This window comes from Saimiri boliviensis, chromosome 19 (genome assembly GCF_048565385.1).
Source record: "Saimiri boliviensis isolate mSaiBol1 chromosome 19, mSaiBol1.pri, whole genome shotgun sequence".
NCBI classification, from domain to species: domain Eukaryota; kingdom Metazoa; phylum Chordata; class Mammalia; order Primates; family Cebidae; genus Saimiri; species Saimiri boliviensis.
The window spans coordinates 34,091,403-34,116,759 of record NC_133467.1 but is presented as its reverse complement, the minus strand read 5'-3'; the positions used below and the strand labels follow the sequence as shown (position 1 = coordinate 34,116,759).

At 49.6% G+C, this 25,357-nt stretch overlaps 3 protein-coding genes across 7 annotated transcripts; 1 reads left to right on the top strand and 2 right to left on the bottom strand.

The window, feature by feature from the left end:
• Nucleotides 1–5,629: 5,629 nt before the first annotated feature.
• Nucleotides 5,630–12,590, bottom strand: ISG20L2 (interferon stimulated exonuclease gene 20 like 2). The gene is made up of 4 exons (XM_010348469.3): nucleotides 12,502–12,590; nucleotides 10,986–11,849; nucleotides 7,957–8,157; nucleotides 5,630–7,248 (listed from the first exon to the last, which is right to left on the bottom strand). Exons 2-4 carry the CDS (start codon nucleotides 11,730–11,732, stop codon nucleotides 7,135–7,137), a joined length of 1,062 nt encoding a protein of 353 aa, XP_010346771.2. The 5' UTR covers nucleotides 11,733–11,849; nucleotides 12,502–12,590; the 3' UTR covers nucleotides 5,630–7,134.
• A 123-nt stretch (nucleotides 12,591–12,713) lies between these two features.
• METTL25B (methyltransferase like 25B) lies at nucleotides 12,714–21,481 on the top strand. 4 transcript variants are annotated; one of them, XM_010348470.3, is made up of 8 exons: nucleotides 12,714–13,123; nucleotides 16,088–16,212; nucleotides 16,459–16,566; nucleotides 17,072–17,134; nucleotides 17,485–17,628; nucleotides 18,123–18,607; nucleotides 20,269–20,453; nucleotides 21,170–21,481. In XM_010348470.3, the coding sequence occupies exons 2-8, from the start codon at nucleotides 16,108–16,110 to the stop codon at nucleotides 21,289–21,291; spliced, it is 1,212 nt and encodes a 403-aa protein (XP_010346772.1). In that variant the 5' UTR covers nucleotides 12,714–13,123; nucleotides 16,088–16,107; the 3' UTR covers nucleotides 21,292–21,481. The 4 variants fall into 4 exon arrangements, with proteins under 4 accessions (XP_010346772.1, XP_003937900.1, XP_010346773.1 ...); XM_003937851.4 differs by lacking the exon at nucleotides 12,714–13,123 and adding an exon at nucleotides 13,128–13,297 and having other exon boundaries at nucleotides 16,374–16,566; XM_010348471.3 differs by lacking the exons at nucleotides 12,714–13,123; nucleotides 18,123–18,607 and adding an exon at nucleotides 13,128–13,297 and having other exon boundaries at nucleotides 16,374–16,566.
• Nucleotides 21,482–21,827: 346 nt separating this feature from the next.
• On the bottom strand, nucleotides 21,828–25,259 carry MRPL24 (mitochondrial ribosomal protein L24). Of its 2 annotated transcripts, none has more exons than XM_010348472.2 (6): nucleotides 25,174–25,259; nucleotides 23,042–23,270; nucleotides 22,862–22,957; nucleotides 22,558–22,661; nucleotides 22,166–22,296; nucleotides 21,828–22,057 (listed from the first exon to the last, which is right to left on the bottom strand). In XM_010348472.2, exons 2-6 carry the CDS (start codon nucleotides 23,207–23,209, stop codon nucleotides 21,921–21,923), a joined length of 636 nt encoding a protein of 211 aa, XP_010346774.1. In that variant the 5' UTR covers nucleotides 23,210–23,270; nucleotides 25,174–25,259; the 3' UTR covers nucleotides 21,828–21,920. The 2 variants fall into 2 exon arrangements, with proteins under 2 accessions (XP_010346774.1, XP_003937902.1); XM_003937853.4 differs by lacking the exon at nucleotides 25,174–25,259 and adding an exon at nucleotides 24,992–25,123.
• Nucleotides 25,260–25,357: the final 98 nt, after the last annotated feature.

The following is a 25,357-nucleotide window of genomic DNA, read 5'->3' as shown; positions in this document are numbered from 1 at the left end:
TTTTTTGAGACAGAGTTTCGCTCTTGTTACCCAGGCTGGAGTGCAATGGCGCGATCTCGGCTCACCGCAACCTCCGCCTCCTGGGTTCAGGCAATTCTCCTGCCTCAGCCTCCTGAGTAGCTGGGATTACAGGCACGCACCACCGTGCCCAGCTAATTGTTTGTATTTTTAGTAGAGACGGGGTTTCACCATGTTGACCAGGATGGTCTCGATCTCTTGACCTTGAGATCCACCCGCTTCGGCCTCCCAAAGTGCTGGGGCTACAGGCGTGAGCCACCGGGCCCGGCTCCTTCCTTTTTTTTTTTTTTGAGATGGAGTTTTGCTCTTGTTGCCCAGGTGGGAATGCAATGACGCAATCTCGGCTCACCGAAACCTCCGTCTGAGTGCACGCGATTCTGCTGATGGAGTCTTGCTCTGTCACCCAGGCTGGAGTGCAGTCATGCCATCTTGGCTCACTGCAACTTCTTCCTGCCAGGTTCAAGTGATCCTTCTGCTTCAGCCTCCTGAATAGCTGGGATTACAGGTGAGCACCACCATGCCTGGCTTATTTGTGTTTTTAGTGGAGATAGAATTTCACGATGTTAGCCGGGCTGGTCTTGAACTCTTGACTTCAAGTGATCCGCTCACCTCAGCTTCCCAAAGTGCTGGGATTACAGGTATAAGCAACTGCACTGGGCCAACCTTCTGGCCTTCTTTATATACCTTTCCTGGAAGGCTTCATCCCAATCCAAGTCTTCCATCCCACTGCTACTCTGTTGTCTTTGAGCCTTAGTTTCCAGCCCCAGATCTCTTTGCTATGCTAAGCTCCAGTCTAGTTATCCAGCTGCTGACTGCACATATCCATTTGGGTATCTTCAGACATCTCAAAGTCAACCCAATAGAATACCCAACTCATCTTCATCAAAACCTGCCCGTCTCTCCAATGGCACCACTACTGTCTACTCACCCTAATTCAGAAATATAAAGTCGACCTTTTATCTCTTTCCCTGATCTCTGTCTTGTTGATTATTTCTCCTCAGTGACACTCAGATGCATCCTCCTGCTTCATTGATTGAGGCCTCCATCATTGCTTATACCAATTCTCCCAACAGAACTCATCTCTGGGGCCTTCCTCAATTCAGCTTCCATTTGGTTGCCAGCATCATCTTCTTAAAAAAAAAACACACACACACACACAGATCTGGGCCGGGCATGGTGGCTCATGCCTGTAATCCCAGCACTGTGGGAGGCCGAGGAGGTCGGATCACAAGGTCAATAGATTGAGACCCTCCTGGCCAAAGTGGTGAACCCGGTCTCTACTAAAAATACAAAAATTGGTCAGGCATGGTGGTGTGCGCTTGTAGTTCCAGCTACTCGGGAGGCTGAGGCAGGAGAATCGCTTGAACCCATGAGGCGGAGGTTGCAGTGGAGACAGAGCAAGACTCCATCTCAAAAAAAAAAAAATAGTGGGGCATGGTGGCGCATGCCTGTAATCCCAGCTACTCAGCAGGCTGAGGCAGGAGAATCACTTGAACTTGGGAGGTGGAGGTTGCAGTGAGCCGACTGCACTCCAGCCTGGGCAATAGAGTAAGGACTCAATCTCAAAAAACAAAACCAAAAAAACCCTACAGATCTGATCTCATCACTCCCCTGCTTGAAATTCTTCAATAACTCGGGATGACACTTGCCACAGTGCACTGAAAATAGTTGACTGGTTTCTCTTCTTCAGGTTGCTATAAGGAACTCAGGGGCAAAGACCATGCCCATTTCCCTAGTCTTAGCACAAGCCTAACACATAGCAGGTGCTTAATAAATACTTCAGTAGCAAGAGTCCAAGTCTCATCAGATGCCACTTAAATGTGTTAACCGCAGAACAGGGCAGTGGTTAAGGGCAGAGACTTCAGATTGGCAGACCTGGGAAGTCTGAGTGCCAGCATTGCCAACCTCCAGCTATTTGGCCTGGGAAATATTTCTTATCTTTTGTCAGCCTGTTTCCTCAACTGTCGCATTACAATACCACCTACCTTACAGAGACTGAGATAATGCATCTTTTTATTTATTTATGTATTTATTTTTTTTGAGACAGTCTCGCTCTGTCACCCAGGCTGGAGTGCAGTGGCATGATCTCGGCTCACTACAGCCTCTGCCTCCTGGGTTCAAGCAATTCGAGTAGCTGGGATTACAGGCATGCACCACCACACTCAGCTAATTTTTTTGTATTTTTAGTAGACGGGTTTCTCCATGTTGGTCATGGTGGTCTCGAACTCCTGGCCTCAACCATCCGCCTGCCTTGGCCTACCAAAGTGCTGGGATCACAGGTGTGAGCCACTGCACCAGACCGAGATAATGTATCTAAAGGGGTTAGCACACTGCCTGGCACAGAGAAGCACTCAATAAATGGTTGCCATTATTATTATCATTGATGATGACAGCAACAATCAGTTAAATATCAAGATTAGGAAAAAATCCCAGAATTTTGGCACTAGAACAATTAAGACTCCAAAAATCGAGGTTGCAGTGAGCCGAGATGGAGCTACTGCACTCCAACCTGATGACAGAGAGACTCCATCTCAAAAAATAATAATAAATAAAGACTCCAAAAATTAAAGTGACTTACTCATGTCACAAATTTAGTAAGTGGCAAAATCAAGTTCGGAACTCATTATCAATGCAAAGTAACTTCTTTAAGCTGTCAGCTCTTTCGTCAAAGTGCTTTGTGACCTACATTACACCCAGACTGTGGATACAGGATATTCATAGAAGCACCTGGCATATCGCATTCTTAGGTATTTGTCTCTCTAAACTTGAACTTGGGCTAATGTACCTTGGGGCAAGTTCATAATTACGGTACTGTTGATCTTTCCTATTGTCCACTGTAATTATCTATTAAACTGGTAATCAAATGATTCCTCCTTGAAGCGTTCCCTAGATCACTGGTTCTTAAGGGCAGAGAGAGGAGTAGTACTAAAGCCTAAAACCTCAAAATACATTCTCCCTTCTCCTTGTGAGAACTACTTTGTTAAATGAAGTTTTAGACTATTGCAAGTATGTTCACCAGAGTATGTTCTTACACTCTTTTTCCAGTCTCACTTGTAGCAGAGGTTCTTTTAGTATTAGAAAACTTCAGCCAGGTGTGGTGGCTCATGCCTGTAATCCTAGCACTGTGGGAGGCTGAGGCAGCCGGATCACCTGAGGTCAGGAGTTCGAGACCAGCCTGGCCAACATGGTGAAACCCCACCTCTACTAGAAATACAAAAAAAATTAGCCAGGCATGGTGGTGGGCACCTGTAATCCCAGCTTCTCGGGAGCCTGAGGCAGGAGAATCGCTTGAACCCAAGAGGAGGAGGCTGCAGTGAGCTGAGAATGCATCATTGCACTTCAGCCTGGGCAATAAGAGTGGAACTCCATCTCAAAAAAAAAAAAAACAAACCAAAAACCTTCATTATGCCATGAAAAGAACATTACTAGCAAAAGCTCACATTTTGTCATGCATTTGCAAGACAAACCATCATAGTTTTTTTTTTTTTTTTTTAGTGCAATCGTGCAATCTCAGCTCACCACAACCTCTGCCTCCCGAGTTCAAGCGATTCTCCTGCCTCAGCCTCCTGAGTAGCTGGGATCACAGGCATGCGCCACCACACCCGACTAATTTTGTATTTTTAGTAGAGACAGGGTTTCTCCGTGTTGGTCAGGCTGGTCTTGAACTCTCAACCTCAGATCATCCACCCACCTTGGCCTCCCAAAGTGCTGGGATTATAGGCATGAGCCACTGTGCCCGGCCTAGATTTTTTTTTTTTTTAGTTACTTTTTTTTTTTGAGACGGAGTCCTTACTCTGTTGCCCAGGCTGGAGTGGAGTGCGGTGGCACCATCTTGGCTCGTTGTAACTTCTGCCTCCAGATTCAAGCTATCCTCCTGACTCAGCCTCCTGAGTAGCTGGGAATACAGGCATATGACCTACGTGCCTGGCCAATTTTTGTATTTTTAGTAGAGATGGGATTTCACTTTGCCCAGGCTGGTCTTGAACTCCTGACCTCAAGTGATCTGTCTTGGCCTCTTAGTATTGGGATTATGGGCGTGAGCCACCACACCCAGCAAGACCTTAGATTTAAGGCAAAACAGGACTTGCTGACTGGGGTTCAGGTGGCAATCTACAATAGAGTTTGTCCACTGTCAGTGGGATGAAGCCAGGACAGACAGAACAGGAAGGGGATGGAAGGAAAGGGGATTCCCAGGCACCCTTGCTAGGTAAGCTGGGCTCTGACAAGAGAGTGATGAGGGTAAAGAGTTAAGGAGTTGTCTGCAAGGTCTTCTGGTCTCCCAGGTTCCTCTTGGTGAGCAAAAGTAAGAACGAACTCTTTTCAGCATTGGACTGAGATCAGGTACTTTTGTTTTCAAGCTGTAGCAGACTCATCTGCCTTTTTAGACATGGGGGTGGGAGGTAGGTAGGTCATAAAAGCCCGTTGCTACTTTACCAAGGCACATGCAAAGCCAGGTTTTTTGTTTTTGTTTTTTTTCCATAGAGATGGGGTCTCCTTATGTTGCCCGGGCTGCTCTCAAACTCCTGGGCTCAAGTAGTCCTGCTGCCTCAGCTCCCCAGAGTGCTGGGATTACAGGTGTGAGCCACTGCACTCAGCTAGTTTTGTTTCGGCTGCTCACGCCTGTCATCCCAGCACTTCGGGAAGAAAGAAAACTAATGTGAAGATTCCAGTTATCTTCCAGTTTCCTGATTACAGCGAAGAACTGCTTCTACGTGTATTCCTACCAGACTTGGGTGCTGCCTCCCTGCACTAGTCTCACTTCTTGCTGTGTAAGGGTACCTGGCAGCCCTTTGTGAAGTCATGCACATTAAACCTGTCGGGCCCCACAGGAACCAGTTTGCTTAGAGCACAATGGCTGCCTGTGCAAAGAGACCCCACAGTGCAGGCCACAAGACCATGTCTGGAGTCTGGTCTGGGTGCAGGAAATTCCCTTCTATAGGCAGCTGTGGCTGTGACTCTGGCCCCTGGGACCAGACCAGCCATTCAAGAATGCAAAACTCCTGGTGTAGACATGGAGTCTGCATTCTCTCAGGAAAGTGCAGATAATGATCCTGGACACAAGGTCAGACTGGTGACTGTTTCCCAAGATGGGGTGTGTAGCACCAAGCAAGAGCTGGCAGCGGGACCAGGCTGCCGTCACCCAGCACCCTTTCTCCCCAGCTCTGCCCCTCCTTCATGCCCACTCTCTGATTCACTGTCTACCTCACTCTCTTGGTCACACACCCTGTGTGTGGGAGGGTTGCATGATGTGGGGTGTCATTTTAAGTGTGCTCATTAATTTTTTAAAAAATTGAGATGGGGTCTATTTTGGCCCGGCTGGATTCAAATTCCTGGGCTCAAGGAATCCTCATGCCTCCGCCTCCTGAGTAGCTGGGGTTACAGGCATGAGCCACCATGCCCAGTACTGATGTGTGGCATGTATGAGAACAAGGCACTATACGTGTCACATGTGTTATGCACAAAGTCTTGGTCAGTGCTTCTCAATGACTTCCAGGAAAGGCCCCAGTTAGTGTCATCCAGTGACCTTGGAAACCCTCTAAGAAAACTACAGCCCCACAGTACTTTGTGACAGAGCTATTTAACATGAAATTTAAGAAGAAACCATACACAATTGCTTTTCCATTATAAAAATTTATCAAGGGAACAATTCTGAGTTTTTAGAGGCTTGGTTTAGCAAGGTAAAAAAGACAACAAAATTATTAAAACACCTTATAAATTATTAAAAAATCTACCAACTGGGGCCTAAATGAAATAAACCCCTTATTACCTTAGGAAATAATTGCTTTCCTAAATCACAAAAGTTGACTTCCACGCTACACCGCCTTAGGACCCTCAGGAGAACTACCTCACCAGCTACGGCTGCTCTGGAGGTCAAGGTGCGAAGAACAGGCAATGTCCTGACGCAGGCTAGATACAGATTCTGAGCCAAAAGCAGAGTCTGTGACATGGAAAGGGACCACACAATTTATTATCCAACCACGATGATAATTTTTTTTTTTTTTTTTTTTTTGAGACGGAGTTTTGCTCTTGTTACCCAGGCTGGAGTGCAATGGCGCGATCTCGGCTCACCGCAACCTCCGCCTCCTGGGTTCAGGCAATTCTCCTGCCTCAGCCTCCTGAGTAGCTGGGATTACAGGCACGTGCCACCATGCCCAGCTAATGTTTTGTATTTTTAGTAGAGACGGGGTTTCACCATGTTGACCAGGATGGTCTCGATCTCTCGACCTCACGATCCACCCGCCTCGGCCTCCCAAAGTGCTGGGATTACAGGCTTGAGCCACCGTGCCCGGCCGATAAATTTTTTTATCTTTTTTTTCCTTTTATTTATTTCTCCTACTCTTTTTCTTTTTATTTTACTACTCTGCACTCATTGGTAAGATAATATTATCTTTTTTTTTTTTTTTTTTTTTTTGGAGACGGATTCTCGCTCTTGCTGCCCAGGCTGGAGTGCAGTGGCATGATCTTGGCTCACTACAATCTCCACCTCCCAGGCTCAAGTGATTCTCCTGCCTCAGCCTCCCAAGTAGCTGGGATTACAGGAGCCCGCCACCATGCCCCACTAATATTTTGTGTTTTTCGTAGAGATGGGGATTTGCCATGTTGGCCAAGCTAGTCTTGAATTCCTGACCTCAGGTGATCTGCCTACCTCCGTCTCCTAAGTGTTGGGATTATCACCATGCCTGGCCCCAACCAGGACACTTCTGAACATGGAAGAAGGTGCTGTTAATTACTCAAGACGAAAAGGCATAAAAGGAGTCAAATGTCTGCCCAAGTGATAAAGCAGCTTGGGAAACTACATTTCCCAGTATGCCCTGCCCCTTGAAAGTTAAAAATCTTGACTGGCACAGAGCACCCTGGACACCTGGTTAGCACCATTTAACAAGTAAACGGTATAGGGCTGAGTTCTGATGTGAAGGCTTCCCCCTTCCAAGGGACACTTAGACACAGGACACAACACCTGAGGTGAATTTCAATGGATATTAAGTCTGGGGTAGCGCTCTCTCCCCACAATTCTAGCTTCCAAAGATGAGGAGCTGGTGGAGCTGTCGCTGGTCCGCTGCTGTTTCTCTTGGGTACTGCCTCTGCCTCCCCACACCACCAGCATCCCCACTGCTGCTAGTCTTTAGGGGGATTCTGGACCAGGTGCTCTTCCCACTCGACTTCAACCAACTTGTACAGCTCCATGGTGGCCTGGGCATCTTCTACAGAGGAATGTCCGCTCTTCCCAGCCTGAACAAGCAAGGAAGACAAGAGCATGAGGCTACAAGAAACCGCTTCTTCCTTCCCAGTTGACTCTGCGCTCCTCTCCCCACTGCCCCAGCTAGTTTCTTCTGCAGTCAGCAGGCTGCAAAGACAGAACACTGGTGGGGCCCTACTCCTTATGTAATTTCAGGGGTTCAACTCCTAGGAAGCCTTTGCCACTGTCTACTTCAATCCTTTCTGTGGTAGTATGTATAAGCCAGATTAGGATCCGGAGAGACGGAACATGCCAGGTCAGACAGGCCTTCCGAGCCTTCCACTTTCCCTAGTTCCTTACCTGTGCTCTATGTGACATACGTCCACACCTTCCCGTCAGATGGGCCACCCTTTGCTGAAATGCTAGCCTGTACAATACATGAGTGGTCTTTGCATCCACCACATGGTCTTTTAGACCACCACTGCTACCTGCTTTCTTCCTTAGTTAGGGTTTTACATCTATTTAGGACTTCTTTCCTTTTCCAAAGCACACTTTGAAACATTCTATGAGGTGGACAACAGGAATTATTATCCTCGTGTACAGATGGAGAGACACTACTGGGCTCCTGCATCCAAAGCTCTTCCCATCACAGCAACCCACTGGGATCTCTACAACCATAGGACTTCTGGGATCAGAGTCTGGCTAGGGCATCAAGGAGAGCCATGTCCAAGATGGGGGTGGAGGATGTGGGGCGATGCTACCTGGATATCCCGGTTTAGCAGCTTCTTGGTGAGAAGCTTCAGAGACACAGTGGCATTCTCCGGGCAGTCAGCCTTCCGGTTGAGTGGGGGGATGTGGGAGGTGTCACGGGTGAGGGACTTGGGGTGAAAATACTGAAGGGCTTTGAAGTCGTTGTGGATGGCATGTCCCACCACTATCTTCCCTGTGAGTATCTTCAAGATCTGGAACAAGTGTGGAAGAGAGTGGTGAGAAGGAAGACTGAGATAGAACCCCTGCATTCTGAAAGCCCAACATGACCTTCAGTCCCTTCTGGATTCTTTCACCAACTGCCCACCTCTTCATCTTTGGAACGTTCCCTCCCACAAGTTTTCTTTCTTCTGGAATCCACCTTTCTCTTCCACAGGTGATTTTCATGGTGTACCCTGTTTGGACTAATACTGCCAGTGGCTCCTTACCTTCTTATTGATCCCTACCCCTATGACCTTACTTTGCCTTCAGTCCTAAATGACACTCATGTTGAGATGTCCATGTATTCAGTTCAGTTCTGGCTTGCTACATGAAGTCCTTTAACTATTATCATTATGCTGGCCTTAAGACACATGGCTGGGACCCCGGCTCCAGGGAGGTTAACAGAAGCCCCAAATCACATGCAATTGGATGTGTATGGGTATTGTTAGAGAAAGGGAGTCTGTGGCTTTCATCAAATTCTCAGAGTCTACAAACATAAAAGATTAAAAATCATGGATAAACTAAAGTTGTAGAAGCAACATTATTCATACTAGTTTTGGAATCAAGTAAAATAACTTCTCAATATTTTAGGAAGCTTATATTTTAAAAGAGATGAGGTCTCGGCCAGGCACAGTGGCTTATGCCTGTAATCCCAGCACTTTGGGAGGCCAAGGCAAGTGGATCATTTGAGGTCAGAAGTTCAAGACCAGCCTGGCCAACACAACAAAACCCCACCTCTACTAAAAATACAAAAACTAGCCAGGTGTGGTGATGCATGCCTGTAATCCCAGCTACTCGGGAGGCTGAGGCAGGAGAATTGCTTGAACCCGGGAGGCAGTGGTTGCAGTGAGCTGAGATCGTGCCACTGCACTCCAGTCTGGGTGACAGAACTAGATGTCTTGCTATTTTTCTCAGGTTGGCCTCAAACTCCTGGGCTCAAGTAACACCTCAAACTCCTGAGTAGCTGGGATTACAGAAACATGCTACCACACCTAGCCATTTCAGGATCTTGAAGCAGGGGGACATGCTACCAATGAGGACAACCGAAGAACATGCCACGGGCTCTGAAGGCCATTCCCAAAATGAGGTTCCAAACAGGTTTGCAACAAAAGTGACAGTCCTGCAGAGACTCCTAAAGGGACACCCTTTGAAGAGGCCACGCTCATCTGGACATACATTAGTCTCATAACCCCAGCTTGGCACTGGGGAAGTGCTTTATAGATGTAGCCCCGTGAACTGCATATTTAGTTACTCCTGACTTCACCTACTTACTGTCCACCACCACTTTCATTTCTTATTAATCTCGACATATAGCTCTCATCAAAGCTGGGCTGATTTGCTGTCTCGGACCCATCCAATCTTCTGCCTCTCCTATGCCTTTGCTCAGCTGTGCCCTTTTGCGAACAGGATGCTTAACTCTTCTTTCCGTCTTTTTAAAATAGTCACCTCACCTCTAATGAACTTCCTTCAACTGATGGCATATAAGCATTATTGGAACAGCATGTCCACAGAAGGCAGTGTAGACCTGCAACTGCATAGAAGTGGAGCAAGGGCGCCCTCTGGTGGCCTCCTGAGACCAGCAGGCGCCCCTCTTGCTCTCTCTTTCCCTTCTTCCTCTCACCCCTCCCAGCTCACTCTTCTTTCCGATTCATGCCATGCAATCCCAACAGCCACACCAGGGCTAGGAGTGAGATGACAACCTGATGCGCTGGCCCTGTGCCCTTTTTTTGTTGCTGTTGAGATGGAGTTTCACTCTCATTCTCCAGGCTGGAGTGCAACGATGTGATCTTGGCTCACCGCAACCTCCACTTCCCAGGTTCAAGCAATTCTCCTGCCTCAGCCTCCCGGGCAGCTGGGATTACAGGCATGCACCACCATGCCTGGCTAATTCTGTATTTTTAGTAGAGATGGGGTTTCTCCACGTTGGTCAAGCTGGCCTCGAACTCTTGACCTCAGGTGATCCGCCCGCCTCGGCCTCCCAAAATGCTGGGATTACAGGCATGAGCCATCGCGCCCAGCCTGGCCCTGTGCCTTTTATGCCCTTCACTGCAGGCTACCCATTCCAGTTGGACAAATATACCCTAGCTCCTCCCATCAACCTTCTGCCCTCTCTTACCACCACCATTTTCCACACTTGCCCCAGGCTACTTTTTGCTTGGGAAGAACTCTCCACCTTTCCACTCTCAAGTTCCAATTCACAAGGGATTTCCAAATCAAATCCTTTCTCCTGACACTGATGTCTGCAGCTCTGTCCAGTTTCATCACTTGCTGTTAATTCTCTATGCAAATTCCCAGTTCCCCAGACCCAATTTGGAACTTAAAACTGTTTGTTTGTTTTTTCGAGAGAGCGTCTCACTCCGTGACTCAGGCTGGAGTGCAGTGGCAGTGGTGTGATCTCAGCTCACCGCAGCCTTGACCTCCCAAGTATCTGGGGCTACAGGCATGCACCTCCAGGCTTGGCTAATTTTTTGTAGACGAGTCTCGCTATGTTACCCAGACAGGTCTTGAGTTCCTGGGCTCAAGTGATTCCGCCACCGAAGCCTTCCAAAGTGCTGGGATTATAGGCATGTGCCACCGCACCAGGGTAAAGTAGGTCTTGACCAATGAAGTTTGTGACACTAGCTAATTTTACCTTCCTGACTTTCACGGCTCCTTCCACCACCAGGGGGCCTTCTTCAACAACTGATATATTCTCCTTCCCTCCACCAACCTTTGGTGTCTTCCCATAGTGATATCCTTTGCTGAAAATTGTTTAGACCTCTCTCCCTCCACCTCCCTGCCACCGTCAAGCCCCTTCTTAACTGGCCTTGGACAATCTTACCTGGCCTCGGGCAATCTTAAAAGGTGTGGCATTCACCATGTGCTGCTTCCGGATACCACTCCATCTGGTCCGGTAGTCCACAATTTGGCAGGGGGGAAGGATGTACTCATCATAAAGCACATCTCCGTCGTAGTTAACAATGCTACATCTAGCCAAGGAACTAACATGCCCCTTGGGTCCTGTGCCCACCATCTCACAGTCAATTGCCACCATCTTCTGTGGCAACTTCTGGAATGCTCTGGAGCATTTATTCTCTGAATGAGACTGGGTGGAGTTCTGTGGGGCATTCTTCTGAGGATGATTCTTCTTAGAGGATTTCTTCTGGAGGCCCTTCTTCTGGGAGTGGGCTGGGTGGCTGCTGATCTTTGGAAGGGCACTCTGGAACTCCCCCAGCAAATCTACTTTAGCAGTGACAGAATCGGCCTTCTTTGAAGGGGCAGGGGTCACCCAAGACACTGCAGTTTTCTTGTCCAGGGTCTCTCCTGACCCATTGCTGGAGGCAGCTGTCTTCTTTTTTGGGAAAGAAGGGGTCTTCCAAGTGCCACCCACCCTAGGAGTTTCCCCTTTCTTTGGAGGTTCAGAGTGCAACTTAGGCGCCTTGCTAGGGGGCCGGTTTTTTTTACTCAGAAAGCCTCTCTGTTCTAACAGCCTCCGCTTCTTGACAAAATTTCGGTGCTTGGCATTTCCTTCTAATGCCTTTTTGGGCGGAGGTTCCCCAAAATCCAGATTGAGCAGTAAAGTAGACATAGGGACAATGGGAGGTGGAAGAGCAGTTGCGAAGAGTGGCTTATGGATGAAAAGAGGATGTGGGACTCATTCTCTGCTGAATCCTACTGTCCAACATGTGGAAGTCTGTAGCACACCCTGGGGAAGAAAGTGATGCTAGTAATTGAGCTCCTAGGCCTGGGAGAGAAATGAGGTGAGATCGATCTCGGTACGACTTACGGGAGGAAAAACATCAGAGCAATCTCTTAGACAGAGGGGAAAGGGAAACATAACATGAAATGATGGAGAGAGCACTGGTGTCAGCCAGCAAGCCTGGATTCTAGTGAAGCCCGATTCACCAGCCGTTTGGTCTTACTAAGGTCATTGCCGCGCTCTAGGTTTGAGTCTCATTTGTAAAATGAAGGGACTGGAGGGGCCCTTAGAGCTCGAACCCTCTATGAGTCCAAGAGGCCAGAATATACTCTATACTCCGCCTAGGAAAGAAACATCTAGGTATGCTCGAAGGCACTGAGGGGCATGGCGTAGATAACCTCTGGGCTACTCAGGCATCCGCAGCGCGGGGCCCACGAATAGAGACACAAATCCAGGCATCCCTTTCCCTTGGCTCCTGGCTGGAACTGGAGGCAATCTCCACATGCATCTCACCCAAGTCCTTCTCCCAAGCAAGGACCTTGACACCACCTACGGGGTGAGGGAAGGGGGAGATCGAGGCTCGAGGTAGCCCACCTAGATAAGCATACTCCGGATCCCCACGGCGGTAGAGATAGTCCACTCACGCTCACAAACTTACCTCGTACATGATCCCAGCTAAGACCGGAAGCGTCCGGAGCCGGATGCGGAAATTGGTGCGCGCCGACGAAGCCCGGAAAGGCAGGCGCGCAGATTAGAACGGATCAGAGGTCGGCGTGCGCGCACCCGCAGCGCCCCGACCTCTGGTAGCGAGGCCAAAGATTCGGAGTGTGTAAGGAGCGGCAGTGGCGGCGGAGGAGGGGGCGGCGTGGGTGGGGGCGGGGGCGGGATGCGCTCCCCGGCCCCTCTAGCCCCGTGGTGGTACAATGCGAAGGTGTGGGAAGGCCGAGATAAACCGGAACTGCAGCCCGCCGGGTACCTCCGGCTTCACTTCCGGAAGAGGAGGAGTGTACGGGAAGGGACGGGACCTGGAACTTGGCCCGCTCGTTGTGAGCTGAGCTCCGCGGCACGCTTTTGTGGCGTCACTGCACTGTTACCCCGCCCCATGTGTCTCCGACGCTGATACCTTCGCACTGTGAAACGTCGGGACCTGTGTCGTCAGGGGGACGCCTCAAATCTTCAGCTCCAGCATGGGATCCCGGAAAGGCAGCGTCGGAGATTGGACTCAAAACTTCCTGTTCCGCCGGCGGAGCTGAGCCCCGTCTGGATCCTGGACCCGCGTGGTACTGACTCTGGATCCCTGTTCACTTCGTTCTCGCTCCCAGCGCTCCCTGCTGGACCCCGGGATGCCGGGCATCTCCGCCCGAGGCCTCTCTCATGAGGAGAGGAGGCAGCTAGCTGTTAACCTCACCCGTGTCCTGGCGCTCTACCGTCCCATCCTGGATGCCTACATCATCGTGAGGCCACAGGGGCGTGGGCGGGGTGTCTCTGTGTGATTGCCTAGGTGCCCACGTCAGGGAGAGAATCTGGAGAGTTTTATCTCTTTCCTTCTATGAGTTTCAGTCTTTTGTCTGTACAAAAAGGGGTTAAAACTGGGGTGTTCCCTCGTTTTTTTTTTTTTTTCAGCTGGCATACGTAATATTTCTAATATCTGCCTAGATTGTTTTTGTAATCTTCTTAGATCCAAGGTAATAAAACGCGTGGATGTTGGAGCCATGCTGCAGCTATGTTGAACTCTTCTTGGAACATGTGAGGGGATCCAGGAATACACGTTATTTATCCAAGCTTTGAATACATTCGTGGTTTTGTGGTATAAGTAAACAGTCCTGGTTCTGGAATCAAAAAGGCTTGGTCTAGAATCCAGCCTCCCCTACGATGTTAACCTTAGGCCTCCCCAACCACCGGCTGGTCCTAGCCCGGGTTTCCTTAGCTATCAAACGGATTCCAGTCTGAAGGTTCATCGTGAAGAATAAATGAGAGAATGTGTAAATGGCACCACCATCCACTGAACTGTTTAGACCACAAACCCAGAGGCCATCCTTCATTCAGCACTGTCCTTCATTGATCCACGACTGAGTCCTTCAGCCAGTCTTGGCTCTGCCTTCAGAATAGTTCCCAAATTCATCCATTTGTCCCCACCTCCATTGCTGCCACCTTGGGCCAAGCCACCATCACCTCTTTTCTGAACTACTTACTAACTGCCAGTTCTTCACGAGCAGCTAGATTGATAGCATTCAAATGTAAATCTCTTCATGACAGCCCCTTGCTTCCTAGGTACTTTAATGAAATCCTTACTCCTTACTATTACCTGTAAAGCCCATGATCTGGCTCCTACTGTCCCTTCAACTCTATCCCATTTTATTCTGTCACACATTTCACTATGCTGTACCTCCACTAGCCTGATTTCTGTTTTGCAAATCTGGCAGGCATCTGGATCTTTGCACTTACTGATCTGACTGGAATGCTTTTCCTCCACAGAGAGGCAATCGCAGAATGGTTAAGAGCAAGGACTCTAGAGTAAAATTGGTTTCAAATCCCAGCTCAGCTATTTACTAGCTTTTGGACATGAGCAAGTTACTTAAGTGCTGTGCCTGTTTCTACATCCGTAAAATGGGGGATAAAAAATAATGCTTACCTTAGCCGGGCTCAGTGGCTCACCCCTGTAATCCCAGCACTTTGGGAGGCTGAGGCAGGTGGATCACAAGGTCAGGAGTTCGAGACTGGTCTGACCAACATGGTGAAACCCTGTCTCTACTGAAAACACAAAAATTAGGCGGGCATGCTGGCATGCGCCTGTAATCCCAGCTACTCAGGAGACAGCAGAATCGCTTGAACCTGGGAGGCAGAGGTTGCAGTGAGCTGAGATTGTGCCACTGCACTTCAGCCTAGGTGACAAGAGTAAGACTGTCTCAAAAAAAAAAAAAAAAAAAAAAGTAGTACCCACCTAAAAGGATTGTTTAAAGGACCAAATGCATTAATACACGTCGAATGTTTACAACAGGGCCTGGCAGAGAAGGTAGTAAATAAGTGTTTGCTATTATCTGTATTTTCTTATGTATTTTTATTTTTTTATTTTTATTTTTATTTATTTTATTTTATTTTATTTTATTATTATTATTTTTTTGAGACGGAGTTTCGCTCGTTACCCAGGCTGGAGTGCAATGGCGCGATCTCGGCTCACCGCAACCTCCGCCTCCTGGGTTCAGGCAATTCTCCTGCCTCAGCCTCCTGAGTAGCTGGGATTACAGGCAAGCACCACCATGCCCAGCTAATGTTTTGTATTTTTAGTAGAGACGGGGTTTCACCATGTTGACCAGTATGGTCTTGATCTCTTGACCTCGTGATCCACCCGCCTTGGCCTCCCAAAGTGCTGGGATTACAGGCTTGAGCCACCGCGCCCGGCTTATTTTTATTTTTTTAAGACGGGGTTTCACCATGTTGGTCAGTCTGCTCTTGAACTCCCGACCTCAGGTGATCCGCCCACCTTGACCTCCAGAGTGCTGGGATTACAGGCTTGAGCTACCGTACAGGCTTGAGCCACCGTGCCCGGCCATATTACCTGTATTTTCTTTACATGCCTAACCTATTCATCATTCAAGTCTCAGCTCAAACGTCAACTCCTCAGACAAGTCTGCCCTCATCATCCTATTTAAAGTAGTCCTTGCCCAAACTCTTCATTACGTTACTGTTTCCTTAGTGTTTTGTCTATGTGACATTTGATGTTGTCTGAAGTTATTTTTTAACGTAAACTCTGCCAGAGTCAGAATCTTGTCTTAGGCTCACTGTTGTATTTCCTGAACCTACAGTAGAGCTTGATGTATAACCAAAACACAGCCCCAGAATTTGTGATGGACAAATGAATAAATAAATAAGACACCAGTGTCTGGTGCGTATAATGGCAGGTTACTAAGTGGTAATATACTAATATTGTGTGTCAGTCACTTGTGTTAGGGATGCATACGTGAAGATACCATCCCTCCCCTTAAGAAATTCAGTTGAATAGAGAAAACAGACACATAAGTGCAGAAATTGCTCAAAGAAGGGTGTCCAGAATGCAATCTGGATTCCAGGGAAACAGAGTTCAGCCACGGCTAGAGAAGGCTTCGGAGAACTGACTTGGCTGAGTAGGAGGTACCTGCTGGTTACAGCCAGTGGCCCTATGTGGCAGCAGTGCTGGGAAGAGGCAGGCAGTGAGGTGTAGAACTGAAAGTGGTAGTAGCTTGCTGATTGCTTCTCCCCTTCTGTAGGAATTTTTCACAGACAACCTATGGGACACACTCCCCCGCTCATGGCAGGAAGCATTGGATGGACTGAACCCACCACAGCTGGCCACACTGCTGCTGGGGATGCCTGGAGAAGGGGAGGTCATCAGGTATGGGCTAGAAGGACCCTGTGCTGGGGAACCCTGTGCTTTGAGCCCTGCAGTGAGCGTGTTGCTCAGTCTCATAAGGTCTTCCTGGACCTCGGGGTATAAACTGGTGCACTCAGATGTGATGGAACCATTCACTGGAGGCCTGGGCTGGACTATCTCAGGTACAGGTCAGTGTGGCCACTCACCCTGCTGGCCCTGAAGTCCACGGCCTGTGCCCTGGCCTTTACCCGGACGCCTGGCTTTCAGACCCCCTCAGAGTTCCTGGAGAACCCCAGCCAGAGCTCTCGACTAACAGCTCCATTCCGGAAACATGTCAGGCCCAAGAAGCAGCATGAGATCCGGAGGCTGGGAGAGGTGAGGAGATGGCTGGAGTATGGGTGATATCTGGAAGCCCAGGGACTCCTTAAGCTGTAACTTGCAAAGATGTGTGCCCTTTACCTCACATGCAAGGCCAGAGGCCCTAGACGTTCTCTTGCCTCAGCAGACATAACTGCAATCGTGTTTTGATGCTGGGGTTCTTTGTCATCATTTTGTGGCGTTGCTTAGTAGCTAGGTCTGAATCACAATCTCATTCCTGTTCTCACATCTGAATCTGCTCATGGTGTCACAGAAGGGTTCTTGTTCTGTGGGAGAGATTGAATCACTGATCTGTGGGGCAAGGAGAGTGGCCGGAACCTGGGGTCAGATCACTCTCCTCACTTCCACCCTCGCCCCCATATCTTTCCATATCTGCCATCACTCTGGAGCACCCTCTGTCCATCTTTCTCTGTCATCTTTGTCTCCTCCACTCTCAGGATGGGTGTTTGCCCCAGGAGTCCAGAACCAGTGGCCAGGAGCCCTTTGTTCTCTCCTCTTTCAGTTGGTGAAGAAGCTGAGTGACTTCACAGGCTGCACCCAGGTTGTAGATGTGGGCTCAGGCCAGGTGAGCCAGAGTCTTGATGTACTGTTTTTTTCAGTCGTGGGGAGATAGAACAGCCAGAAGGCAGGTTATCAGGCCACAGGCCCAGTGAGGCAGGTGTCAAGTTGTGGAACCAAGCAGGGTAGATTTTTTTTTTCCTTTTTGTACAATTGTTTTTAAGCCAGTCAGATTTAACAATTGTTGGCGGAGGGTTATATTCCAACTTAAGCCACACTGATGTTAATAAGTTCTGTGGGGTAAAATTTGAACTTTCTGTGGGACCTGGGACCTAGGTGTCCAGGCTACCCATAGGGAGGATGACAGTGGATAGGGCACTGAACAGGGCTGTCTCCATCTCCCTCTTACGACTCCAGGGTCATCTCTCCCGCTTCATGGCTCTTGGCCTGGGGTTGATGGTGAAGAGCATCGAAGGGGATCAGAGACTGGTGGAGAGAGCCCAGCGCCTGGACCAGGAGCTTCTGCAGGCTCTAGAGAAAGAGGAGAGGAGGAACCCGCAGGTAGGCCACCCCTTTCTGCAGCCTGGACTGCAGGAGCTGGGGCTGCTTGGCTGGAATTGGGCACAGAGGCTGGATTCCATCTTTCAAGTTTCTCAGCTTGAAGCGGTGTGGTGTCTAATTTCTATCACCTCTTTCCCAAGGTCCGCCCTTCCCCAGTGCCTCCTCATATCCCAAAGGTACTTTCTATTTACAAAATGCTTTCCACAGCAACGTGCACCTCTTACAACCCGTGAAGTGGCCAGTCAGGTTTTAGACTTGTTACGAATAAGAAAACTGGGTCTCAGAGATGAGAAGAGAGATGTACATGGTAATTGACAGGTCCAGGATTTATCCCATCTCCCGATTCCTGGTCCAGCCCTCTTCCATGCCCAGCTTATCTCCCACATTCCTCCTTGGGGACTAACATGGAGGACGGATCCCTTCCTGTGGCCTGAGGTGGCCTGGGGGTAGCAAACAGACTTCCCATCTGCCTTTGTCCTTTCCTGCCTTCACAGGTGGTCCAAACCAGCCCTCGTCACTCCCCACATCATGTGGTTAGGTGGGTAGATCCCACAGCCCTGTGTGAGGAGCTTCTGCTTCCACTGGAGAGCCCATGTCAGGGCAGGGCCCGCTTGCTGCTCACAGGCCTCCATGCCTGTGGGGATCTGAGTGTTGCCTTGCTGAGGCACTTTTCCTGCTGTCCTGAGGTGGTGGCCCTGGCTTCAGTGGGCTGCTGCTACATGAAGCTGAGTGACCCTGGTGGCTACCCACTGAGTCAGTGGGTGGCTGGGCTGCCTGGCTATGAACTGCCCTACAGGCTTCGGGAGGGGGCCTGCCATGCCCTGGAGGAATATGCTGAGCGGCTCCAGAAAGCTGTCCCTGGCCTCCGAACTCACTGCTACCGTGCAGCACTGGAGACAGTCATACGACGGGCCCGGCCTGAGCTCCGTCGGCCAGGCGTGCAGGGGATCCCCAGGGTCCACGAGCTCAAGATTGAAGAGTGAGGTTGGGGGACTGGGGTGGGGGGCAGTGGAGGGGAGATCACTAACTGAATATCTTCCACCCTCACTTTCAGCATAGCCTAAAGAAAATCTAAGCACACCCAGAGGAGTGATTTGGAGTTCTCTGACCAGGGCAGCTTCTCAAAATTTCTTTAAGAGAGTTGTCCCTCTTTTATCATGAAACCAACAAAGAAACATAAAGTTTTGGCGGCTCATGGCCTGTAATCCCAGAACTTTGGGAGACCGGAGTGGGTGGATCACCTGAGGTCAGGAGTTCGAGACCAGCCTGGCCAACATGGTGAAACCCCGTCTCTACTAAAAATACAAAAATTAGCTGGGCGTGGTGGTGGCACATGTCTGTAATCCCAGCTACTCCGGAGGCTGAGGTAGGAGATCACTTGAACCCAGGAGGCGGAGGTTGCAGTGAGCCGAGATTGTACCACTGCACTCCAGCTTGGGTGACAGAGCAGGAACTCTGCCTCAAAAAAATAAAATTTTTTAAATGGTAAAAATATGGCTAGTTGGACAAAACTGGCTGAAAATGTTTAAATAAATTTGCTTTTGGACAGACAGCTCACAGCTAAAGAAACATTAAAAAATGCATGGCCAGATATGGTGGCTCATGCCTGTAATCTCAGCGCTTTGGGAGGCCAAAGCAGGAGGATTGCTTGAGGCTGGGAGTTAGAGACCAGCCTGGGCAATGTGGAGAGACCTTGTCTATACAAAACAAGTAGGCAGGCATGGTAGCTCACACCTGCAGACCCAGCTACTTGGGAGGCTGAGGTGGGAGGACGGAGGTATTTGAGGCTGCAGTGAGTTATGATCCCACTGCTGCTCTCCAGTTTGGTTGACAGCAAGACCCTGTCTTAAAAAATACGTGTATACGGCCAGGCATGGTGGCTCACGCCTCTAATCCCAGCAATTTGGGAGGTCAAGGTGGGTGGATCACCTCACGTCAGGAGTTAAGACCCGCCTCGCCCACATGGTGAAACCCCATCTCTTTTAAAAATACCAAAGAAGCCGGGCGTGGTGGCTCAAGCCTGTAATCCCAGCACTTTGGGAGGCCGAGGCGGGTGGATCACGAGGTCAAGAGATCGAGACCAACCTGGTCAACATGGTGAAACCCCGTCTCTACTAAAAATACAAAAAATTAGTTGGGCATGGTGGCACGTGCCTGTAATCCCAGCTACTCAGGAGGCGGAGGCAGGAGAATTGCCTGAGCCCAGGAGGCGGAGGTTGCGGTGAGCCGAGATCGCGCCATTGCACTCCAGCCTGGGTAACAAGAGTGAAACTCCATCTAAAAAAAAAAAAAACAAATAAAATTTAAAAAATTAGCCGGGAGGGGTGGTGGGTGCCTGTAATCCTAGCTACTTGGGAGACTGAGGCAGGGAGAATTGCTTGAACCAGGGAGGCAGATGTTGCAGTGAGCTGAAATCGTGCCATTGCACTCCAGCCTGGGTAACTGAGCGAAACTCAGTCTCAAAAAAATAAATAAATAAATAAATAAACCCACAACAACAAACAAACATGTATACATGAAAATGCATATTAGGGTACAAGGTAAAACAAAGTTGGAATTGAAGTAGGAACAAGCACAGTTTAAGTGAGAAGTGACAGTTCTTAAAACCAAACTGAATACTGAATGTGACTGATCCCACAGATATGTGCAGCGAGGGCTACAGCGAGTGGGGCTGGACCCCCAGCTGCCACTGAATCTGGCTGCCCTTCAGGCCCACCAGGCCCAGGAGAACCGTGTGGTGGCCTTCTTCAGCCTAGCCTTACTGCTGGCCCCACTGGTGGAGACGCTTATTCTACTGGACCGGCTGCTGTACCTACAGGAGCAGGGTAAGGGTGGCCTACAGCAGGGACACAGGGACTACAGAGGTTGGAGTTCTGAGGCTCCTTCTCTAGGTCTCAGCTGGGCCCAGCTGATCACTGTTGTGATTCTTGGAACCCACCTTTGAGTCACTAGTGGGTTGGGAGTAGGGGATTTGTTAAAATTAAGAATCTAGGCCAGGTGTAGTGGCTTATGCCTATAATCCCAGCACTTTGGGAGGCCAGGGTGGGTAGATCACTTGAGGTCAGGAGTTCGAGGCCAGCCATGGTGAAACCCCGTCTCTATTGAAAATACAACAATTAGGGGTGATGGAGCATGCCTGTAGTCCCAGCTCTTCGGGTGCCTGAGGCAAGAAAATGGCTTGAACCTGGGAGGTGTAGGTTGCAATGAGCTGAGATTGCACCACTGCACTCCAGCCTGGGCAACAGAAACTCCATCTCAAAAAAAAATTAAGATTCCTACCAAATCAGCCTCTGGTGAGCCTCCCTGAGGTACATGTTAAGCAAGCTTCCCAGGCACTGAGAACCCACAATACAAGAGGACTGCCTCCCAAGTCAGTGCCTTGGGAACCTGCTTTCCTTATGGAGAACAGCTCTTCTTAGCCCCCACGCTGGATCGATCCTCCCCCATGGGAAAAGGGACTGTACGTACAGGCCTGGGCAGAAGAGGCTGAGTGAGTTTGATTCATTTTTCCCCCGCTGATTCAGCCCTTCCTTTCTCCCAGGCTTCCATGCTGAGCTCCTGCCCATCTTCAGTCCTGAACTCTCTCCCAGAAACCTGGTTCTGGTGGCCACCAAGATGCCCCTGGGTCAGGCTTTCTCTGTTCTGGAGACTGAAGACAGCTGAGGCAGCCCGAGGCCACATCTCACCCATCATCTGCACAGTGTGGCAGAGTACACCTCATCCGGAGAACCAGTATCCTGCATCCTCCTGAAGCTTGGTTCCCCACAGACCTTCAGTTCCATCCCTTTTCTCTCCCTCCACGGATTACGTAAAACAGTGTAAAGTTTTAATTTATTAAAAATTGGAAATCTTTGTTTCCTTCCCATTTCTATAGGTAGATAAAAGGAGACGCACACCGTCCCTGTGGCGCTGCTGCAAGGGTGCTACAGTTAGGACTCAGACCACTCCCCACTGCCCTCCCTAGTAGGGTGTGGGTGACAGTTTCTGCTACTCACAGATCTCCATGGAGGGGACTTCTGGTACTGACTTTGACCTCCAACCCAGAATCTGCAGGCCCTGCCCCTTTGGAGGTCTGCCTTAAGGCTGGCTAACTTCATCCAGGCTCTGTCACAAACTCAGGAAAGAGGCTCCTTCCCTTCAGTCCCTGAGTGTGCTGGGATTAGTACCATTCTACCAGAGACAGCAGCTGTACACAGAAAGACTCATAAACAGCTCTTTATTGGCATTTGAAAAAGGGGTGCCTCAGCCTTCAAGGCGGGGACAGAGTGGGAGAGGAGCTGCTCTCCGCAGGCTCAATACCAATAGACCTTCTTGTGTTTCCGGGTCTCCACGATCCCCATGGCCTCCATGACCTCCTCCTGCAGTGTCTTTAGACTGGGCACATAGGTTCTTTCTAAAGCATCTTCCACTGATGTGTCTTTGGGGCCATCTGTTAAGCCAGAGGAAAGGAGATGGGTAGGAGGGCTTGCCCGCTTTGATTAACATCCCTACTTTCACTCCTAGCAACTCCCTGGACTTTCCCGCCCCTCGCTCTCACCAGTCCACGTTTCAGGGACGATGCCATCAGCTCTGGGAAATTCGGGTTTAGGGATGATTCTCCCTGATCGTGCGGAGACTCGTACCCGCTCTCCTGCTTCAGTAAATCTCCAGTGGATCTCAGTGGGTTTCCTGGCGGATAGAAGAGGTGAGTCTGGCCTATGAGTCAGGTTTCCTGCCGTCCTCTAACCCAAAAGCAGAGCCAATAGTTCAGAACACTAGGGTTACCACCGTGTTTCTCCACCTTGGTGTTGGGGTTACCCACAGGGAGTCATTCATGTCCATGAGATGGCCCCTCTCAATTTCTAGAGCATCCAACCTACCATTCCCATTGTACAGCATTTTGTGGACCCAGAGGGTGAGAAACCCTCTGCCCAGAGCCCCACTGCTTGCCTGTCCACAGGATCCACAAGTTTGACCTGGCGGTAGAGCAAGGGAGCTTCGTCAGGGATCATGGTTCCCCGGGAACCCAGGGTCCTGCCAACGTAGCGGTAATACTGTTCAAGAGAGGGGAGTGTCAGCAAAGGGTGTGAAAGGGGTTTGCCCTTGCTACTCCGCGCATTCAGCCTAAGGTGAAAAGTAAAAGTTTCATTAGTGCCACCATCCCCTCAGGCAGCCTCCTGCCACCCTGTGCTGCTCTGAATGGAGAGGGCCAGATGAGACAGGCTTCCCAAGCATCCCCATCCTCTCTACTTACTGTGTTCAGCCCTTCCACAAACACCCAGTTTTCCTGCCGGTTAATTTGAACCACTTTGCCCTGCTTCCCAGCATCCTTGCCTTCTAGGATCTCCACCTGTGGGAAGATAACGAAGGTTAGGGAGGGGGATCCTTGCCCAGGAGGCTCCCCATCACTCTACGCCCTGTATGAGGCTCTTACCATGTCCCCACAGAACAGATGCCAGTCTTCATCAGAGATGGGTTCCACAACCACTGGGCGAAGCTTGGTCCTCTTGTCTGCCGGGTAGCCTTGGCGGCTCCTCCCAGGGTGGTAACCAGGGGGCAGAGTGACCTTGGATGCCAAGGCCAGAAGGGCAGAAAGACGCATGGCTGGAGGGTGTAAGAAATTCCTTTGCCAGCAAAAGGCTCAGAAATCTTCCTTGTCAGCTCTAGGTAGATGGATAGAAACAGGGGAGCAAAGAGGCAAGGGAAGGAACACTTTTTTTTTTTTTTTGAGATGGAGTTCTGCTCTTTGTTGCCCAGGCTGGAGTGCAGTGGTGCGATCTTGGCTCACCGAAATCTCCACCTCCGGGTTTCAAGTGATTCTCCCATGTCGGCTTCCCGAGTAGCTAGGATTACAGGCATGAGCCACCATGACCAGCTAATTTATTTTTATTTTTATTTTTATTTTTAGTAGAGACAGGGTTTCACCATGTTGGCCAGGCTGGTTGCAAACTCCTGACCTCAGGTGATCCATCTGCCTCGGCCTCCCAGAGTGCTGGGATTACAAGGGTGAGCCACTGCGCCCAGCCTGAAACTAACTTTTGACCTTCAGTTTCATCATCCGTAAAGATTTACAGGGTTGTGTCATTTGAGTTATTATTATTATTATTATTATTATTTGAGATGGAGTCTTGCTGTATCCCGGAGTGCAGTGGTGTGATCTCCGCTCACTGCAACCTCCACCTCCTGGGTTCAAGCGATTCTCCTGCCTCAGCCTCCCAAGTAGCTGGGATTTTACAGGCATGCAACACCACACCTGGCTAATTTTTGCACTTTTAGTAGAGATGGGGTTTCACCATGTTAAACTCCTGACCTCGTGATCTGCCTGCCTCAGCCTCCCAAAGTGCTGGGATTACAGGCGTGAGCCACCATTTAATAATGTAATAAATTTTAAAATTTGTAAATAATTTTAAATATTTTAACAAAGCAAGGTGCAGAATAACATGAGTAGTAGTATCCCTTCGGGGAAAATATACAAATATATATTCCAGCACAGGTATATTTATGGAAAGGAAACAAGAAAGCAAAGTAAGTACCTGTCTTAGGGGAGGGGAACTATTTGGGAGGCCTGTTCATTCCATTTCGTTCCTTCCCATTACATTTACATTTTCTAACCATGTGCATTAAAAAATATGTATTAGCAGTTTATCTGAACAGTGAGATACTGGGTCATTTTTCTTCTTTATACTTCTCAGTGTAAAGGCCTGATGTTATTTTCAGAAAAAGAAACAAATCAACAAACAAAAAAAACCCCTGTTATTTTCAATGAATGCTGATTGGCCTAAGTGTTCCTGTTCAGATTCAACAAATGTTTAGGGAGTGCTACTATATGACAAACCTAATGCTGGGAATTTCACTGCTGGCATTTGGTCTTCACGTGGCCCAGTGAGGGAAGTGAGGTTGCCAGATGTATCATAAAGTCCCGTTTACAGACAAGAAAAGCAAAGCCTTGAGAGCCAGAGCGACTAACTACCCTGGTTCCTACAGCTCGACAGGACCAGGAGGAGGGCCAATTTTAAAACCCAAGCCTCCAGCGTGCTTGCTGCAAGGAGCGGCAATCACCTTCACCTGTCATGCCGGGTCTGAACCAGCCCAGCCCATAGCAGCTTGCATGCCCCCGAGATCGTTCGCTTCTTTCCCTCCACAATCTGGAGATGCTGTTGGTGAGCGTCCCGCTGTGGGGCTTTCCCTGCATGTTCTGGAGGCGTTGTGCAATGTAATGGGGTCGAAGGTCACGGCTCCAAAGGCTTTCCCCCAACAGCCTCATCCCAGGCATCGCCAAAGCCTAGCTGTCTTCAGCACCCACCCGCTCCAAACTTCCAGTGCAGAGAAACCCTGGGGAGGCGACTGAGCCACAGCCTGGGAAAAGGATAGGCCCTTTTCGCACCTGCCTCTCGGACGAGCCCCGGAACTGCAACACCTCTGAGGCGGGCGGCCCTCTCCTCCACTTTCCGCGGCACTTCAAGAGCTCAGCACATGGGCCCTCAGCGTCCCCTCCCCTGCCACGCCTGTCGACCTTCTGGGAGATGTAGTCCAATTGTAAAACGGAAGCTCAACCACGCATCTTACCTGCCAGCATGCTGGGAGTCGTAGTCCGCCGCTACAAGGTTGGAACCAGGAAGTTTGGCCGAGGTAGGAAATCAAGGAAACCGAAAACACACCGTGAAGCATGTCGGGAATCGAAAGGCAAGCTGGTTAGGCCGGCCCGCCTGACACATTCCCGCGCATGCTCTGCGTGGAGGCCGCTGGGAAT

Excerpts from the sequence above, each read along its gene's own strand:
- METTL25B (XM_003937851.4), top strand. The coding sequence starts at position 13,187 with ATGCCGGGCATCTCCGCCCGAGGCCTCTCTCATGAGGAGAGGAGGCAG. Across the intron at positions 13,298-16,087 it reads TCCTGGATGCCTACATCATC|GAATTTTTCACAGACAACCT; the intron begins GTGAGGCCACAG and ends CCCCTTCTGTAG. Across the intron at positions 16,567-17,071 it reads AGATCCGGAGGCTGGGAGAG|TTGGTGAAGAAGCTGAGTGA; the intron begins GTGAGGAGATGG and ends CTCCTCTTTCAG.
- ISG20L2 (XM_010348469.3), bottom strand. The coding sequence starts at position 11,732 with ATGTCTACTTTACTGCTCAATCTGGATTTTGGGGAACCTCCGCCCAAA. Across the intron at positions 8,158-10,985 it reads TTAAGATTGCCCGAGGCCAG|ATCTTGAAGATACTCACAGG; the intron begins GTAAGATTGTCC and ends CACTTGTTCCAG. Across the intron at positions 7,249-7,956 it reads TGCTAAACCGGGATATCCAG|GCTGGGAAGAGCGGACATTC; the intron begins GTAGCATCGCCC and ends TTGCTTGTTCAG.
- MRPL24 (XM_010348472.2), bottom strand. The coding sequence starts at position 23,209 with ATGCGTCTTTCTGCCCTTCTGGCCTTGGCATCCAAGGTCACTCTGCCC. Across the intron at positions 22,297-22,557 it reads CTTGTGGATCCTGTGGACAG|GAAACCCACTGAGATCCACT; the intron begins GCAAGCAGTGGG and ends TCTATCCGCCAG. Across the intron at positions 22,058-22,165 it reads CGTCCCTGAAACGTGGACTG|ATGGCCCCAAAGACACATCA; the intron begins GTGAGAGCGAGG and ends CTGGCTTAACAG.